The following is a 20,513-nucleotide window of genomic DNA, read 5'->3' on the forward strand; positions in this document are numbered from 1 at the left end:
AGATGAAAGTTCTTTTTGAAAACTTTGTAATTAGATTGTATAATTACTCTTTGATTTAAATAGTCGCCGATCAGTTCTGAAAGTTGGTTTACCTTTACAGGCATTGCACGCGTGCTGAGCCAGCAGCAGAAGCTGGGCGAGAAGGTCGTGGTGACGTGTGGCGATAAATCGCATCGCGGCGGCTACCTCAAATACGATCTGGAATTGCGCGAAGCGGACACGGTACGTACCAACACCATCTCCATCAGTCATGTGAGTCGAGTGACGCCCTCTTAATATTTGCCCTTCACATTTACAGATTGTGTTTGCCAAATCGTTTGACATATTCAGTGGGTCAGAGTACACGGCACAGCTGGTGCTGCGCAATCACATTCAGACGGACAAGTACAGCAATCTGGTTAGTTATAGATATAGAAATGCCCCCGCTCACTTCCCCTCTCACACTCTGTGTACTTGCGATAATTGCAGATTGCCCACAATATATCCAAGTGCATAAATCAATTGCATAAAATTGCCGTGGAGGCGTTCACCTGTCGCCTGGTGGCCAAGGATGAGCTCGGCCAAAAGCTGCTGAAGCTGTATCATGTCGAGGCCATATTCGACGTGCACAGCAGCCAGTATGCGTGCAAGCTGGTGCTAAAGTCCAGTTTTACGGATCTGCTCTCCACATTGAAGTCAAACAATGTGCAGCTCGAGCTGGAGGTAAGTAGGCGAGCCAACGAACGAGCCAGCGAGCGGGCTCTGAGTGCTTCTGTACAACAAATGAATGCCATTTGGCTAAAATATTTGCTTTTGGGTTTAATTGCAGGCTGCGATGCCAAATGGCAATTTGGGTACCATGTCGCTGAAAATGGTGCCGGGCATTAAAGTGTCGCTCGAATCGCTGCAGGTGCACGATTTGAAATCCCAGGAGCTGCACATAACGGGACTGGACAAGGCATTGCAAAAGCTGCAGGTGAGTTTAATTGCTGCCAGAGTGACTAAGAAATGGACAAATTCAAGAGGGATCTGTGGGTACATATATCCAGTAAATGACAGTATGTGATATGAAGTGGTTAAATAAGTATGTACAGTCGAGTCTCGATAATTCGCACCTCGCTAAAGCGAAAATCGCGATAAATCGAAAATAATTATAGCCCCTTGACAGAAATTCGTTCTCAATAATTCTGGATAATCTGAATATATGATCATTTCTATGTAAATAATAATAATAATAATAAAAAAAGATTCCCTAGCCATTTCGGATTATCGGCATGCTACTGTACTATATATTTGATATAGTTATATGTCTGTGTATATGTAAAATGTACAATTTTCCTATACTCTCTAGTATGTAGTTCTGGTTCAGGTACAATGTGGTATTATATGATATATTCTATCGCTGCGAGGACGTGGCACGTATGCGTAAAGTGAAGCTTGATTAGAACATTAGACATTAGACTTGAATATCTTCGAATTTCATTTTCACTCATATTCCACATGTGCAAGTGGAAGTCTCTTTTCGCTTGAAGACAACAATTCGTTGCATTTCCACTCGATTCCCACTTGGATAAGCGAATTCATGTATTTAATGACAGTTGCCAGCTAATTTCCATTTGAAGATGTGCATTCTTGTACACAAGTGCAGCGAGGCGGCGTTGCTGCAGCTGCGCTGTTTAAGTATTCATATATACATAGATACATAGATACATATGTGCTTATACGCTACATATGCTGACCAGGATTTCCGTTTGCTTAAAGTCGAAGAAATTGCTCGCTGCACTTTTGTACCTATTTATACGCTCGCCTTGAGAAACAATCATAAGCTCGAGAGCAGCAGCAGCAGCAGCAGCAGCAGCAACGCCAGCAGAAGGACGCACATTTTATGTGGTAATAAAATACAGGAAATTGCTTTACAATGTACGCTACAGTTTTGAGGCACTAGTGGTCGTCGTGGTAGTCGTGGCATAGCCACTGGCGGGCAGCTCTTAAAGTACAATATTATGTACGACAACTGTGGAGAGTGCGTCCAGCCAGACAGACTGGGAGACCGAGATAGAGAGAGACTGAGCGTATTCCATGAATTTGAAAGTTCTTATGGGCTGTCCTTGGCAGTTAGTCGGTCGAGACTATTGTTGCCAATGCTGATGTTGCCGTTGTCGCAAGTAGTTGCGGCTTCTTGTGCTCGAGCAGCAGCTGCCTTGCAATGTCAATGTCCACCCTGAGGACTTGTTACTCCCTTCCTTTCGTTTTTTGCTCCTCTGCTTCGTATTCTTTTCTCTGATGTCATTTGAAAAAATGCAAAATGACAGCATTTTGCTTGACTTCCGTTTCCGGTTAGCTTGAGCCACATTATTATTCGCCAGCTTGCCACTCTGAAATATTGGCCACATCTTGAGCCACTCTAATTATGGTTAAGTGACAACCACCATTCACTCCCCCCTACCCCCTCCCCCTGCTCAGTTGAAATATGCTGCATAATTTGCATTAGCCGCAAATTCGCCAGTTTGGCCAACTTGGCTGCAACTGCATTAACTAACCGCAGCTCCACCGCGCTGCTCCACTGTCTCGCTGGCATGCAAAAAGGACATGCAGAGGACATGCAACACTCGATTGCTCAATTCAATTGCGCATGCACGGGCCGGCACTTGTGCCCATCGCACAAATCGCATCAATGGAACTTCAAGCTGTCGAGTGTGTGAAGTGGACATGCGATACAGCTGCCCATTGTCATTGTCATTGCTATTGTTGTTGTCATTCTCAGTGCTGTTGTTGTTTTATTGCTGCTACAACATTATAAGCAGACTCAAGTCAAGCTCTTAAATGTTATACTTGTACAATAGTCCCGTTATATTACTACTACAGCGCCGAACATTATAGTTTTATTGGTTTGTGTGTAACGGCTTATAGAAGAATACTTTTTGAGCTTCCCATAGGAGGGATTTATATTTGCTTGTCATTCGCGATTCTTTCTTTGGGCTTATGATCGCCGTTTCGTTATTGTTTATTGTTAAATTTTCTATATCAAAACTTTAGTATTATATCTATCAACATTCAGAAATATTACAACTTCCCATTAAAGTACTGCAAAGCACATTTATTTAATGCCTTTCACATGTCTGCAGTTGATTTGTATCTCATTCCCACTCACTGGATATATTCACTAAAGTCGTTGTGCATTATTTATGCATATTAAAGCATTCATTTCTTATACTGTTGATTATCAACAATTAATCATTTAAAGTTGCTGCTGACCACAAAAAATGTACGTATGTATGTACATATATAGTCGCATGTGAAGCCAAATTATGCGGCTGTCAATTCCAGTGCACTCGGCAAATTTTTATTAAAATTCACATTACAGCACAGATATCCTGACAAATATAAATACACTCTCTCTATCTCTCTCTCGCTCTATATATTATATTAATGCTCGTATAGCTTACATCTGTATACAATTTACAATGTGCGACCTTTTAAAAGCGCAGTGGTCTGCATAATTTTCAATTAATTATTAAATATTCTTCATGCATTATCAATGGGCTAATAAGAAGTGTTGTTGCTGAGGCAGTAAGTGCTCCTGCTCCTGCTGCTGTTGCTCCTGCTGCAGCAGCAACTGCTGCTGCTGATATGCTTGCACTTCCGTTTATTAACAATGTTGATATTTATATATAATATATTTTTAAAACTATTTATTATTACATTTTAATATTATTATTGATATATGCATTGCATGGAATACCCTTTAAATATGTATTGTAGACAAAGGGGTAGCTTGTCGTTATAAATAAGGTTTGGATAGTAAGAAATGTTGTGGCTTTTAGTCTCAAACGAATAATCTTCTAGTTTGATAAATGTTATATATGCATACAGAAGCTATATTCCATGTAGTCGGATATCTTAAAGTGCTATTAAGCAGAGAGAAATAGGAGCAGTTTTTCTATCTAACAGCAGTATATCTTCAATAGATTAAGAGCTCTTATCCCAAATTATTGTAGCTCGAATCGCTTACAAGTCCAACTGACAGCTTGACAGTTTACAGTCAGTTTGAGCAGTATCTTTCAGTCGTGCCAGCTCAGTTCCTTTTACTGGCTTTACTGGCAAATAAGCTCTTGGGGCTGTAAGCTCATTGAATGCTCGACTGTGCTTAAAAACGGCTTACAGGCTAAGTTCCAGTCGAGCACACTTATCGATCAGCTATTTGATAACTGGCACATATGTATATACATATACACATGTATATGTATATAAATATATGCATTTGTATATATACTCTTGTAGGCGCATAAGTATTTTCACGGATGTGTCAGCCGTTGGTCGCCGTGCAGCATCCGTTGCAATAATAACTTTGTTTTTCATTTAAACGCATTAATTTTGCAAATATAAAAATACTCTGCAATGGTTAAATGGGACATGGGCGACTTTTGGGTTAAAAAATGAAAATGTCCAGTTAGATATATACCACTTAAAAATTCTACAATTTATTCCATTTCATATATATTTTTTTGCAAGTTTCCTGCTGCGTATCTTCTCGTCGTCTATTCCTGAAGCTTGTCACATTTTTGATTGCGTAAATTGTTTTCTTATATGATTATTAATTTGTTGTTGTTGACTTCACACATTTTGCAAATTGCGTCAATTGGATCCCTTTTGAGTCAATTTATTTATGCAACTTATTTGCAATGCTTACAGTTTAAGTAAGCTTTCGATGAAGAGAGAGTGTAGATCTAGATGTGCACATATACAGCTGCGAAAAATAAAATAGCACCACTTGCAAACGCAAAGTTTAAGAAGTTCTCCTAGGTGCATTTATCAATGTATTGATCTAATTTTTTCTTGTATATAAGCAGAAAACAATTAATAATCGCAACAAGCAAGAATTATCCCAAAAATATTAATCGTTTTTATATAATTCAAAAAATTCTCAAAAAAGTCGTAAAAATGCCGAAAAAAATAATAGCACCACTAACCCTTTTCGAGTGAAAATCTATATTTTTCGCAGATTTGAATATCTTCAAAAGCACTAATTGATGAGATTTGTTGGTTATATATCTATTTTGATTAAAAAATTTTCAGAATTTGTGAAAATTTTCAAAAAAAATGGGTCGTGAAGAGCATTACACCACCGAACAACCCAATCTCATCAAAAAGTTGATTTCGGCTCAAAATTTTCACAGGAAAGTTGGTCATTTGATGGGTTGTTCAAATAAAATGATCCACAATGCATTATTCCATAAAAAAAATTGATGAAAAGCGCAGATTGCGCTGAGTTCTGACCCAAAATCATGTCACTCGTCTCATTTACGAGAGTAAAAGGATCCTTTTAAGCCGGCTACTCAACTGAAAAAGGACCTAAACATATCAGCAATGGACCAAACAGTATGGAAATATTTAAGACATCACGATTTGAACACTTTCCGTTCAAGAAAAGTACCATATTTGAATATAAAACACATTTCCAAACGGATGCCGTTTGCAAAAAATCAGTCTCATACTAATACACTTGATCCTCCATGTTTAAGGGTTTTTTTTTTGTATATCTAGGACCGAATTCTAAGTTCTGTGGATGTCTCACGTAGGACCGCGATCCTTTTCCACTAAAAATTAGCATCTTACTTTCATTATTCAAAAGTATGTTTCTCCATTCCTGCGTAGACCAATTTTTGTGTTTCCCTTGCAAACGGCATCCGTTTGGAAATGTGTTTTATATTCAAATATGGTACTTTTCTTGAACGGAAAGTGTTCAAATCGAGATGTCTTAAATATTTCCGTACTGTTTGGTCCATTGCTGATATGTTTAGGTCCTTTTTCAGTTGAGTAGCCGGCTTAAAAGGATCCTTTTACTCTCGTAAATGAGACGAGTGACATGATTTTGGGTCAGAACTCAACGAAATCCGCGCTTTTCATTAATTTTTTTTATGGAATAATGCATTGTGGATCATTTTATTTGAACAACCCATCAAATGACCAACTTTCCTGTGAAAATTTTGAGCCGAAATCAACTTTTTGATGAGATTGGGTTGTTCGGTGGTGTAATGCTCTTCACGACCCATTTTTTTTGAAAATTTTCACAAATTCTGAAAATTTTTTAATCAAAATAGATATATAACCAACAAATCTCATCAATTAGTGCTTTTGAAGATATTCAAATCTGCGAAAAATATAGATTTTCACTCGAAAAGGGTTAGTGGTGCTATTATTTTTTTCGGCATTTTTACGACTTTTTTGAGAATTTTTTGAATTATATAAAAACGATTAATATTTTTGGGATAATTCTTGCTTGTTGCGATTATTAATTGTTTTCTGCTTATATACAAGAAAAAATTAGATCAATACATTGATAAATGCACCTAGGAGAACTTCTTAAACTTTGCGTTTGCAAGTGGTGCTATTTTATTTTTCGCAACTGTATGTAAAAATTGAGGTAGATATAAATGTAGATATACAGATACACTGATGCAGATATAGATACAGATACACAGATGCAGATACACAGATGCAGATACACAGATACAGATTCACAGATACAGATACAGATACACAGATACAGATACACAGATACAGACACCGATACAGATACAGATACCGATACACAGATACAGATACACAGATACAGATACACAAATACAGATACACAGATACAGATACAGATTCAGATACACAGATACAGATACACAGATGCAGCTACACAGATACAGATACACAGATACAGATACACAGATCCAGATACAGATACAGATACAGATACTGATACAGATACAGATACCGATACAGATACAGATACATATACAGATACAGATACAGATACAGATACAGATACAGATACAGATACAGATACACAGCCATCTCCTTGATGAATGCATTTTTCATATCACTGCTTATTTTCCCAAAAAAAAAAACCGTGAGTTTTTCCGACTTTGTTAAAAACTTGTTGATAATGAAAGTTAACTTTAATCGTTAACTTTTTTTGCCAAGTTAAAACTGTTTCACTTCCTACATTGAACGTTAATTTGATAGCAATTTAACTTTTCAGTTTGCACAACAATTTTTTTATAGACTCTGATTATTCCATGAAATGATTTCACTTCAATTGAATTTTAGAGCATTCAACGAATGTTGCAACAAAATTTGTTAAGTTAAAAAGTCTCATATTTAGCAAATCATCAATTTTGATTTTAGCATAAGCAATTTAATTTTTTTCATAAGCATATTTAAGTAAATATTTAATTGTTTTTAAAACTAAAAATATAATTAAAGAATTTGCCAACAAAAATGTTGTCCTTTTCCTTTCTGCGTTTCGACTACTTAATATAAACCAGCACATAAATAACTGTACTATAACTGCACTATAACTTTTATACTATATATTACTTGAAAGAATAGTTTCTCTATATCACCTTTTAGTGATAATTGCTCCATAAGACTTAAGAAAATTTAAAGCAAAAAGCTAGCTAATCCCTTAGCCACTTATGTTGCCAAAATTATTTGAGACTCCCTCTGTTTCTCCCTCTATCCTCTTCTCTCTCTTTATCTCTCTAGATATGCATGCTAAATTCTTGTAGCTCTGCAGTTTGTTGCATTTGATCAACAGCAAAAGAATAAAAGTGTTTTAGGTGACAATTTGAGAAAATTGCAATTTCAAATTAAAAATGTTCTACAACAGGCATGAGAATCAACAACATATTTGACAAACACTTGAAAATACACACGCCAGCTGGCAATTGTGTGTTTGTGTGTATGTGTGTGAGTCTGAGTGAGTGTGGGAAACTCTGCTCTGCTATTGTCACAAAATTGCATTTGGTTTATACATACATTTTAATTAAATGAATTTGCAACACGTGAAGAAATTGTCACACACTCAGGCATATACACATAGTATTGCATAGTATATCACACACATACATACATATATACACACACTTATATATACGCACGCACTCAGCTCAAAATCAAAAATTTCATTCGTTTTGTGTTTTTGAGGAAATTGCAAATGTTGCTCAGGCGTTTTGCTGTTTTGCTGCTTTGTCGTTTGTCGTTTGCTTGTACAGCCCCGCCCACTTCACCCACTGCCTTTAACTGTTTGCTATGAACAGCAGTTGTTGCTCTATTGCTAATGAGCCTCTTTCTCTATCCCTCTCTCACTCTTACACTTTCTCCTTCTCTCTAAATTGTGTTCAAATAAATATCGTAAATCATTTATGTTTTTAGTTTTCTTTATATACAAACAAGATTTACTGTCTAGATTTAATTAAATTTGTTCGTATTTTTTTAATCGTCTTCCTCCTTCTTTTTCAGGTCAAGCCCTCGGACTCGAAATACTTTACCGTCGAATTGATTGAGCAGGCGCATGGCATTAGCAAATATCGTGTGCGTTTCTTTCAAGATTTTCCACTCGATGAACATTTCTATGTGCTGATTCATTCGCCGGAAACAAATCAGAGCGTTGAGGTAAGTTTATTGTTACAAAAGGTTTGCCAGTTCACAAAAAAAAAAAAAAGAGAAAAGAGAAAAGAAAGAGAAAACTGACAGTCAACTAGCTGAAAAGTTGATAAATTGTTAAAAAAGAAGTTTGAACTCGAATTTAATTTATTGCCTGAATTTGAGTGCTCCCAAACGAATAATTGGACTGGAGTCCTTTTTCTTTTGGCCTGTAAACATTTCGTGTGTTATAATTGGACATGTGAAGCGTTTTAGTGTGTAGAGAACTGCAATGTATAGATATCCCTTAAAATGCAGAGGAACTGCTTGAATTTGTCATTTATTTGCCTATCTATTTGGCAGGCTGTATGGATCAATCTTTCCTAAATGTTGAAATGTTATATTAATATTATTTATTCTAGGCAACAAAATTTTAAAAATCTATCGATAACCTACTGAGGTTTGTGTATATCGATAAATACATATATCCAACCCTACGAAGTTCTGCTGTGCAGCCTATGGGTATACTATATAAATTATACTACAGAGCATATACTACATGGGGTATACTACCTAAGGTAGACTACATAGGGTATACTCCATAGGGTATACTCCATAGGGTATACCACCTAGGAGCATATGTGTCTATCCCATATCTTCCACATATAAATAATGATATAAATATAAATTATTCTGGTTATCCATATACAACATAAGCTACAAATATCCTATGACAAGTTATATCATACTATGTATATCACTCTGGGTATGTCTGGGTTGTCATAGAGGATACACATGACAACCAATACTACATGGGGGAAATCAAACAGGGCATGATTTGACTATGCAATAAATGATGCGTGATAAATCCAGCTTTATATACAGGGTATATCATACAGCGCATTTCACACAGACAAAATACTGCCAAAATGCCATAGAAAATAAAACGCAGTCCACACTCCGCTTCAATTTGTGTTAGAAAATTGATTTGCTTTCTTTCGTATACCCTACACAGGGTATTTTACTTCTCTCTCACGTACTTTGAATCAATCGAATATATCTATGTTTTTTTTATATAATTGAGCAAATTATGTGAAATAAAAATAGTATATATATATCTACTATATTCATTTATTAATTTTGCCCGAAATAACTGTTCAGCGGCATGCTTGGTAGAGTATTTACGTTTCGGTCTCTCCTTCATCATCGTTTGCTTATTGTTGTTATTCAGTTGCGTCACGTTATTTTGTAATATTTCACTAAAAACATTTCAAATGCAACATTTTGTGTACATATTCCGCTACGTTTTCAATTTCGCCACAAAATTTTGTTTATTTTTGCTGCAGCAGGAGACAGCAGGAGGCAGGAGGCAGCAGGAGGCAGCAGGCAGGAGCAGCAGCAGTAAGCGCAAATGTAAATACGCTGCCATTGGCATTTTTCATTGGTTACCTGATGCCATTAGATAGTGCAAACAGACTGATAGCAAATGCCCCGAAAAACTACGACTAGGTGGCGCCTTCCAAACCGTGGAGGTGGTGCGCGTATCAATTTGTTGCTAAAGTTTTTTCCACCATTTCCTGTGGCGCCTCTCCGCACACAGCAATTGAACTTCCTGTGCACGTGGCCAAATGTTGTGGCCAATAGCAGGAGTAGTAGCAGCAGCAGCAACAGCAGGAGCAGGAGCAGCAGCAGTAGTTCGTGCTGTTGTTGTTGCTGTTGCATTTAAGGCAGCCAAAAGGCCAGCAAGTAGACAACAACAACAAAAAATAAACCGGAATTGCATAAATAAGTTTCGTTTATGTACAGCCGGGCGAATGGTCAACAGCGAAATGGCGTATATCTCGGCTCAGTCAGCTCCATTCCATGTCCATGTTACCCTTCACAAATTGCATAAATTTTCTGGGTAGGCAGAGCTTCACGCACACACACACACACATAGTGTGAGATTGAGAGGGAGAGTGTTGTAAGAGAGGGATAGCCCTATTTATTCCCCATTGCCCAATGGGTTCATCTATAAACGCTATCTCGCATACAGAGCTGCACATAAACAAAGGAAAATGTCGTTAAGTATGCCTCAACTATCCATTCCCCCAGCTCCGGCATACCAACCATCCCCGCCATCGCCTCCATCCACAGCCTACCCCATCTTGTGGCCATTGTGTCTGTGTCATCTGTGGTTATGTGTTCATCCAATGGACGCACACACATCATGTCTATAAATTCAGTACCATAAGTCGATCGCTTGTTCGCCGTCTCGCAAGCGTTGCACGCTCATTTATTAGCCCCCTCGGTAAAGCCGCCATCAGGAGACTCACTCTGGTCAGTTTTCGGCATTCAACTTTTCGCTTAAATCGTTGAATCGCTCAACGCATTTGCGCAAATCTTATGAAATGTTCTCTTAATTCCAGCTATTTTTCAATTGGGATAAATTCGAGAACAGTTAATAAAGGTTAAGTAGTTTGGAATGTCTTCCTTAAAGGAATTTCTTGATCTAGAATATAAATGAATTGAGTCTATTTAATAGTAATAACCCAATTAATTTCCATCGTAATTTGTCATTTGGCTTAATTTATCAACCCAATTTACTCTATCGAAGTTAGCAAACGCGACTAATTTTAAAGCAGTTTTTGAGGGTTTCAATTTTCATCTTTATAATTCTATTTAATTTACGTTTTATTGTAATTTTGATATATAATTTTTTAAACTAAATATACTTTTTTAAAATTTTATTTATTTATTTATTTATTTTTTCAATATTTATTTATTTATTAAATATTTATTTATTTTTTTTTATTTATTTTATTATCATTATATTTGTTTTTAAATTGTTTTTATTTTATTTTGTTTTTAATTATATCTGTTCTTAATTGTATTTATTTTTTATTTTATTTATTTATTATATTAATTTTAATATTTAATTTTTTTTTTTTTTAATATAATATTTTAAAATATAATTATATAAAATAGTATTGTATTTTGTCAATGGATCTTTAATTTGTAACATTTAATTTTATATAGTTACATATAAAGCAAATCTTTTCAAATTTAGATAAAACTTGACACAATTTTCTCAATTATTTATATTTCTATCCGTCTGCCTTTGGTAGCAAGTATGAGGCATCTGTCCCAACTCAACTCTCTTTGAACTTAACAACTATCCTCAGCTGCAATTTACAGTTGGGAATGCAGCTTACATCAAATACTTTGGGATCAACTTCTGCTGAGCAGTCAGCTGGTAATGAAAGCCCTTCAGCACTAAATGCTAAATTATTTGATAGTCGAATGTCCACTTTTTGTTGTTTTTATCATGTTGGTTATTTATTCTGAAATTGTGCCTGGTCCCAAGGGCTTAACTTGCTACATATAGGAAATGCATTGCGAATGATAAGTGCATTCCATGAATGTCAATTGAAAGCCCAGTTGCAGCAGTGGCAAATGCAGTTGCAGTTGCTGTTGCAGTTTGCGGTTGCAACTGTTGCAGTTGTTCAGCTGGCAAAAAGTTGTTACAATTGCTTATAATTGATTTCAATGCGTTTTCTTTATGGTATTTTATTTCCCTTTTTATGTGGCTTTCAGTTTGGTCACTAATTCTCTCTATCTGTCTCTCTCTCTCTCGCTCTCGCTCTCGCTGTCTCTGCACATTTTATTTATAAATTTTGTGTGCGTGCGTCCACAAGGACTTCAAACAAACTAAAAAGTTGCAAATCCCATTTGCTTCAGCAAAAGTTTTTATTCCGTTTTTTTTCTATTCTAGCTATTCTTTCTCCTTCTGCATTGCTTTAACCCTTATGTTTGCTTACTGTCATTGCAGGTGCCCATTGTGGGCGACACCAGCGTCGGCCAGAAGTGCGATGGACGTCTCGGCGGCCCACTGATTCAGCATCTTATCCAGAATCTGGGCTTCATTATTACAACAAGCGCCATAGTCATCATATCGATCTGGAGTAAGTACCATATGCCCAATAGCCGTATCTACGCCTAAGTAAATTCATATATTAATATATTCAATTGTTGCATAAATCATGCAAGCTGAGCTAAGAGAGTGAAGGCTCGGGCCAAAGGCTCATAAATCATAAGAGCTGCTGGGAAGCTGACCCAAGACTCGGCTCTGGGTGTCGTTGTTTGCCGTTAATCGCAAATTCCATGAATCTTTAATCAAGCTGAACAGCGCGCTGCGTACCTGGCTTCCCTTTTTTTGAGAGATACTCGCTCAGGTGGTAGAAAGAGAGTATATTGGTTTCGTGTATGTGTTTGTAGGCGATTGAAGCTGGAGAGAAAACATTTCTACTTATGATGACCTACATGCAGCTGGGGGAAGATTATCTACATATAAGAGGAGAGGGATTTATGTATTATAATAAGAATGTTCATATTGTATGTGAGTTTTAAATGCTTAGCATAGATTGTTGTAGCTCTGTTAAAAAATTGTAGATTCTGCCGCTAGAGGGCGCCTTATATAGATATCCTGTGCACTTTCAGAGCTAGACTCAACAAGTTTTTGCTCTTGGCACACAGTTGACCTAATCCAGAAATAGATCTATAAATGACATAAAAGTCAGATGGCCTCTGAGCGAGCATTGAGCAGTTGGGAATGCACACAGTGTCAACATTATTACTACTTGTAGTTGCTATTGGTGTTGTTGTTGCCACTTGCTCTACCTGCAGCACGCAGCTTAAGTCCAGGCCAGCCTTGGCGGCGCTATCCTTTGACGCAGTCCTTTTTAGTGACGCTTCATGGGAGCTGCGTTTTGGGACAACGCTTCGTTAAACTTTGCCATTTTTGCTTGCATTTTTACACGCAGCTGTGCAGACCGAATGAACTCCAGCTGTGCGTGGGCGGTGGCGAGGGCGTGGCCAAGTTCTGTCCGCAAAAGTTTTGGTTTTTCGAAGGTGGTGGGGGGAGGGGGCAGGCCTTGGAAGTCGCCGTGTTTGCCATTTTTCAATGTTGTCTATTCGGCTACAGACGGACAGTACGGACGTACGGACGCTCGGGTGTTATCGCAACGAAAACACTTTACACCCAATAAAAAAGGAGCCAAAATGTGGCAGAGGGGAGTTAGGGAGTGAGGGAGAGAGAGAGAGAGAGCGCGCATAGAAAGGGAAACAAAAGTGAAGCAAAGGTAACTGTGGCTAACAAAACTTAACCAGGGTTTACCTTGTTCGCTTGCCAACCGCAAAGCTGATAACCAGCAACTTTTCCTACTCTCCTTCTGCTCCTGCCTCCGCCCTCCCCGCCTGCCAGACACCCTGCGTAGACACACGAAACAACAAAAGGAAAAGAAAGTATCAACAACAGCCACTTGCAACTTGATTAATTGCAAGCTACATATATGTAGCTATTTTCTATATATATGTGTGTATATATATGCACTATAATACATATATTTATTGCCGGCAGCATATTTTTTTGTAGTACCCTAAACTCATTGAAAAATTAGAATTAGGGTATATTGCTTTTGTAAACATGTTTGTAACAGACAACAGTTGTAGCTGTCCGTTTGTTATAGTTATTCTTGAAATCTGCCTGAATCACTTTCACAAAACTGTGCTTCAATTTTCCTAACTATAATTCAGCAGGTATTGCAGTTATCGATAATCATGAAATTGTTATTTTCGATTCTTGTAATTCTCCTGTAAAAAGCTAGAATATTTATGGATATAGGTTGGTTAGAAAAGAGTGTTATGCGTTGCATAGAAAAGTCTTAATTTTCGATAACTCTATCGAGCCCATATCAATCGATAACAATTGATATGGGTTTGTTATCAGTATTATCAATTTACTGAGTCAATATCTGTTTACAAAAATCCAAAAATAATTGAAAGAACAGATTGTTGGGTATTTTCTATTCGGGCACTCTCTAGAAAACTGATTCGCGTAACAGGAATTTATTTAGGGTATTTCCTACTTAGATACTCTAGATTGCTTGACATACTAATCTAAAGGTAGTGCTTAAATTAGGATAATCATAATCTCTAACTTTAACGGGATATCTACGCTCCTTATAGAGCATCACCTAGTCGGCCCAGTTCGATTAGTTCAATCTTAGTTGTTTTAGTTTTTATTTCTAAGTATCCTTTTCGCTGTGCTCTTTATCTTTGCAGTATACATATCGTTCTTCCAGACGCAGGGCGTCACGCAAGTCAACTCCGAGGGTAAGTTTAATTAATAATTTTGAGTGCAGCATCAGCAGCAGCCGTAGAGGCAGCAGCAGCAGCAGTAGCAGCAGCAGCAGTAGCAGCATCAGCATCTGCCCCTAAGGCAGTGGCCCAACTTTTGCTACACTTCTCTCTATTAGTTTTAAGTTTTTAGTCATTTCGTGCATGAATACCAAAAACTTTTTGTGGGTAGCGATAACAGGCCGCAGTCTTCTCTCCGCTATCATCATCATCATCAGTTTTCGCTGCAGCAGAGCCACATACAAAAATTTCTTATTTATGACTTAAACTTTGATTTTTCAGCTGGCTGTTTTTTTTTTTTTTTGCTTCCATTTGCTTTTTCTGCTTTCATTTCTAAGTTATTTTCATTTTTTTTCTTTCATCTTTCTCTCTGGCCGTCTATCGGCTTTAGTTTTTTGCTGCTGCTGCTGCTGGGTTCGGTTGGGCGTGATGTGATTGCAAATTGTATTCACTTGAGAGAGTGTGTGGCTATAAATACTTGGCGTTCGCTATCGATACTCGATACTCGACTGCTCTGAACTAGAAGTCTACCGTTTGACCCCGTTTCCAGTGAAAGCCAGCATACTAATCAAGCCTATTGGCTGGCATAAATTACAGCCTGCATGCGTTTGCAAATCAATTGGCTTTCAAATGCAATCACAATCACAATCCGGCCAATATGGCACAAGTCTGACTTTAAGGTGTCATCGATTGCCATAAAACGTATTGGCAACTGCTATAAATCAAATTGTTGTGTCTAACATGTAGTTTAACATGTAGTTTTCGATTTTCCACCTGGCTGTAAATATTCCATTTAGATTTAAGGCTTAGTTTTGCTTTAAGATTCATTCAGAGCTGCCCTTAATTAAATGATTAACTTTAGCATGGAATTTAACACGAACTCTCAGATCTGTCAGCAGATCGTCTAGCTTTTAACATGCACTTTAACATTTGCTTGCGCTTTATATATACTCATGTATATACTTCTATACTCACGTTTTGCCCTTCTACCTAGTATTACCTTTAACAACTAGTTGAAATATTTTCATTATCAAATTTTTACATTCATTTTACAAAGTGAATTACAAAATTTTGACCCTAATAAATGAATTTTAACAGGTAGTTTAAGTGCTGGCTGTAGGAAATCTGTAAATTTTATTACGTTTTTGACTTTTAAAGCATTTGTTGTTTATGTAGTGTGATAAGCGCGTTGCGGTTCTTTAGCATTTTATCAGCATTGGGCCACAACTTGGCAGCACTCAAATTACCTTAATTACAAAATTAGTCTAATTACTTAAGATTTGTGGCGCACACCCTGTCCTGTCCCTGGGCACGCCTCCTGCCTCTAATGAGCACTTGGCGAGCTCAGCAAGTTGCCCAACGTCCAGCACACACAGTTCCCTTTACGCCTCTGTCTCTCCCTTTCTCTCTCTCTCTCCCTCTTCTGCTTTATTTGCACGTTTCTTTCGCGGCCATCCGCACGTAATTTTTACACTAATTTTAATAGCTAAATTATTTGTTGTGTGTGTGTTTTGTGTTGCCAAAAACGCTGCCTGCTTTTTGTTGGCCTTCACGCTCATTTTTCATGCCCAAGGAACGCTTTACTAATTACCGACAACAAAGTCTTGCAAGTGTTTAAAGCGGGCCATTTCGGACTTTAGTAAAAATATAGTACAGAAAATTTAAGTTATATTAAATAGCTATCATGCTAAATGAATTGCTTACTATATTATGTTATATAAAAGGTTGAAGCTTCTATTTTGTATATATTATTTCTAAATATCCTCTTTGCTTAACTTCTAGTTGGTATTCCGAAAATATAGCTCTATGTTAAATCTTCCATCCTTTCTTATTTCATAGTTATCTATTTTCTATATTCTTCATCTCATTAGATTTTCTATTCTGCTAGATCTCTCACCATTTCATTCATTTCTATATTATTTTCAATATATTCTATATTATAGTCCCTTGACCTCTTATTGCACATATTTGCTATCTTCTATGTCTTTCATACCTACTTCATTTCGCCTTCTGATTAATTATTCCACTTTTCACATTCTTCTCACAGTTTTCCAGAAGTCAAAGGATAATTTGGATTCGCTTAGCTTCTCAAGCCGCGGCTCACCACGGAATTCTTCATTTGATGGTTAGTCTCTGCTCCACGTCTGTCGTATTTGACTTCGCTAATTCATTTTGCACTTATTTTTGCAGAACGTACATATTCACAGCGTCCGCCCTCTAGGGAGGAGTCCTTTATCTATGGGGTTCCCCAGTTGAATACACCAAATCGTGGAGATGGTTTACGTCGTTATCATTAGTTTCTAGACTGCAGAAATGACTAAAAAGAGAAAATCCAACTACTTAGTTTAAATAAAGAGCAACTCAGGTTAAATATCTAATTTATGTGTTTTGCAAAGTTGAGAGTTTTGATACCCTAGTTTGATTACTATAACTAAAATTTCTGGACTTAATTTATGTTAAAATTTACAGTAATATTTCTTTAATATTTTACTTTTGATTTCTTATAAAAACACATTTTCAACCAATTAATTTAATAAATTTACTTGATTTAACTTTTTTTCTTTTCGTGTGTAAAATCGAAATGTAAATAATGATAATAATAATGAAGAAATAAAAGTAAGAAAAGTCGTAGATCTAAATATTTGTATCCTATTATTAGTGATTTAAAAGCGACTAAGTTTAATATATTAATATAGTTCAATAAATTATTTATTAAACCTCATGTTAAATATTTAAGTAATAGTTAAATAACTTTGCTAATTAGCATTTCAATAAAAGTAAAATTGTCTTTAAGTGTAAAGTACTAGGGTGTATCAAAAACGTATAACTTTAATAGATTTTTAATGTTAGGTTAATAGGTGGAAAAAATTTGAATAAATATTAAAAAGTATGGAATAAATGTGCTTTTGTTGTTGTAGGTATTTATTATTAAACTGAACTAACAACAAAAATATGCAATTAGAGAAATGTAACCTGTAGTAAGTAAATTAATTTCGTGTCTTATTCGTGTCACGCTCGCAGCACTAACTGCTGGGATTTCTACAATATTTTGAATACGTATTTAATGCTTATTTTACCTGCTGTTTCCTATTATTCATTTTCGGCTGCATTGCTTCCGAATTCGTGTCACGTACACATCTCTAGCTGGCTTAGATCCCAATTGCCTATTTAATAGAAAGGATAAACTGAAATATGAAAACACTTGAATCGCTGCCACAGTTCGTGTCTCTTTAAATTGATGTTCATACCGTTGCTGCAATTCGTGTCACGCGCACATCTCTAGCTGCTCAGAGATTTGATAACTGCTTCAAGGCAACTCTTTAGCATTTGGTGTTTAAATTGATGTTTGTCGTCCTGTTATTCGTGTCACGCGCTCATCGCTAACTGCTAACACCCTTAGCCGCCTGCCAACCCCCCACAGATAATTTTTGCTGTCAAGTTTTCTGTGTCCACGATGGATTCCGCTTGAGCTGAACTCCTCAGCGCACGTGCAAAGCCACTTCAATTACTTTAGCTGATTCTCTTTTGCTGTAGCTATAACTGTGTGTGTGTGTGTGAGTCGGTGTCTGTATGTGTGCGCGCTGGCAAAGTGTTAAGTGCTAGCTGAAGTAGTCGAGTCGAGTGCTCTGTTTTAAGCGCTTTTTAGGGCTGAGCTGAGCTGAGCTGAAGCTGAAGCTGCAGCTGAAATGTATGCTACGATTTTTGTTATATATGCATTTCTAATTAGAAAAGCATCAAGTCAAGTATGCCATTAATTTTACATTTGCGCATTTCAAGTGCGTCAGCCAGACCCCAGCCACGCCCACCAGCGAGCATTGAAAAAATAGGCAAGTACTTGGGCGAGCACTTGAAGCGTGCGCCCGACTTTCCATTGATAATTCGCTTCTGTTGTTGTTGTTGCCTTTATTTTATGTTATTAATTAGTTTTATCCCTCTTTCGCTTTTCGGCCGACAGGAGGCGCTGCTGCAGCAGTCAATTGGGTCAGCAATTAAATTTAGTTAAGCCTCTGCATTCGATACGTTTGTTTCTTTTGTTCCTACTGCTCACATATTTTAATGAGTGCAGCGCACAATTGGCTCGATTGGCTTGATTTATGTAAAGTTTATGCCAGAGTTCGAATTGGCTTTAACAAGGCGGCACAAGGATGCGCATGTGTGAGCGAGTGTGTGTATGTGTGTGAGTGTGTGTGCGTTCAGCTGCTGCTGCTGCGGCTTTGGCTGCTTCATCATTTTAACGCAATTTCCTTGGCACTGAAATGGAAATTTTCATTTCGTTTTGACCTCTTGCTACAGCTTACCTCCTTTACATATATCCCATATGAATATGTATGTATATATTGTACAATAAGTATATTTATTTTTATACCCGCTCAGGAAGTGACAGAAAAGTATATTGGTTTTTGAATACAATATGTGGAATGTTTGTATAAACGGAAAGCAGACATTTTGTATTTTTAAGCTTGCCTTATGAAATGTTAAGATTTTCTGCACACGCTTGGTGGAAGGCCAGTCGGAGGGTAAAGTGGAATTACTGTGGCTTTTATTGAAAGCTGAAGACTTGACATTTGTTGTGTATATGATATTATTTATATAGAAATAATAAATATTTTTTGTATTTAATAATTTTTTTTTTTATTTATATTTTATTTATTTTTTCTTTCACTTGACATTTGATGCATATTTGATATTATTTATATATAAATAATAAATATTTATTTTTAATTAATTATTATTTTTATTACTTTTTATTATTTATATATTATTTTTTATATATTTCTTTTTTTTTCTGTACTATAATTTCAGAGTACAAATTAATTTTTGTTTATTTTAAGAAATATTCTAAATTAATCAAAAATATATCTGGATATATATAACATTCTATATACACCTTTTGCCTTTACTATGGTCATGAGTTTGTGAAGAAACGTATCGCAAGCTGCTCGAAGTTGACTTGTTGGCATTTTTGCTCACTTCACGAACAATGAATTTCTTTAGAATCGCTCGAACCTTGTTCTCCAAAGTGGCCCAGAGAGACTAATCCATTAAATACGCGTCTGGTGAACTCAAGAGCTCATTGTGTGGTCGCACTCGAGCTGGGAATATAGTTTTGCTGACATTTTTACTTCACTTTCCCTTGACTTCCCTTGACTGTTAGATTGAGTTGATTATTATAGAAATTTGTATAAATATACGTTCCTTAAGGGCGTGGTCAATTGGTGAAAGTAAATGTAAAAGTGGCACAGTTAAAGAGTACAGTTCCTTAAAAGTTGTAGAGGTGAAAAAGCAGAGTCTAGTAAGAAAGTAGGCCACGTCTACAGATAAGCTGCCCTGCTTTTATACTAAGAGCCTAGCCTCTGGAAGAATGGAAGAAGAGCGTCATATCAGAAGAAGCTCTTGTCCCTGCAGTCTTAAAGCTAGGCTTGGATATTTGATCGGCTATTAAGTGCCTCATCTACTTTTCATCTCACCTTCACACATATAACTTTATATTATTTTCGTTTCTATATTCAAAACGGATTCAGCCAGCACGAGTATGAGGCAGTCAGTTGAGCGCTCGCCTATAATACTCAGACTTGTTTTTCTGTTCTCTGTTCTTTTCTTCGTGCTTCATAAATTATAAATAACTTATTCGTGTCCGAGCGTATTGAACTGTGCGTCAAAAAGGAGCAAGCAAAAGGCAGAAGGAAGAAAAAAAATGAAATAAAGGGCCGGCTCAAGGATCGAGTCGTTTTGTTCAATTTGAAGCGGCTTAACGGCTGACAAATGCACAGGCATCATTCAAACTAGGCTGTGCGAGTGTGTGTGTGGGTGTGTGTGTGTGTGGGTGTTGCCTGATTAAGATGCTGCGACTTGACTTCATTCATGTGTTAACATTATATGACGCCATAAGTGCGTTTGTGTGTGTGTGTGTGTGTGTGTGTGAGCCATGCTTGATTTGC

General features: G+C 36.8%; 1 protein-coding gene across 1 annotated transcript in view; it reads left to right on the plus strand.

The window, feature by feature from the left end:
- The window catches only part of Gp210 (nucleoporin 210), a 29,999-nt gene extending 13,101 nt beyond the window's left edge, over nucleotides 1–16,898 (plus strand). The window contains exons 11-19 of the mRNA XM_018010651.2: nucleotides 101–222; nucleotides 299–397; nucleotides 469–702; nucleotides 809–955; nucleotides 8,275–8,427; nucleotides 12,209–12,341; nucleotides 14,500–14,550; nucleotides 16,622–16,699; nucleotides 16,765–16,898. Of these exons, the coding sequence (XP_017866140.1) occupies nucleotides 101–222; nucleotides 299–397; nucleotides 469–702; nucleotides 809–955; nucleotides 8,275–8,427; nucleotides 12,209–12,341; nucleotides 14,500–14,550; nucleotides 16,622–16,699; nucleotides 16,765–16,871 (1,124 nt within the window). The 3' untranslated portion in view covers nucleotides 16,872–16,898. The remainder of the gene's footprint in view (nucleotides 1–100; nucleotides 223–298; nucleotides 398–468; nucleotides 703–808; nucleotides 956–8,274; nucleotides 8,428–12,208; nucleotides 12,342–14,499; nucleotides 14,551–16,621; nucleotides 16,700–16,764) is intronic.
- Nucleotides 16,899–20,513: the final 3,615 nt, after the last annotated feature.

Source organism: Drosophila arizonae, chromosome 5 (assembly GCF_054131065.1).
Source record: "Drosophila arizonae isolate 15081-1271.41 chromosome 5, UAZ_ARI_1.0, whole genome shotgun sequence".
NCBI lineage: Eukaryota > Metazoa > Arthropoda > Insecta > Diptera > Drosophilidae > Drosophila > Drosophila arizonae.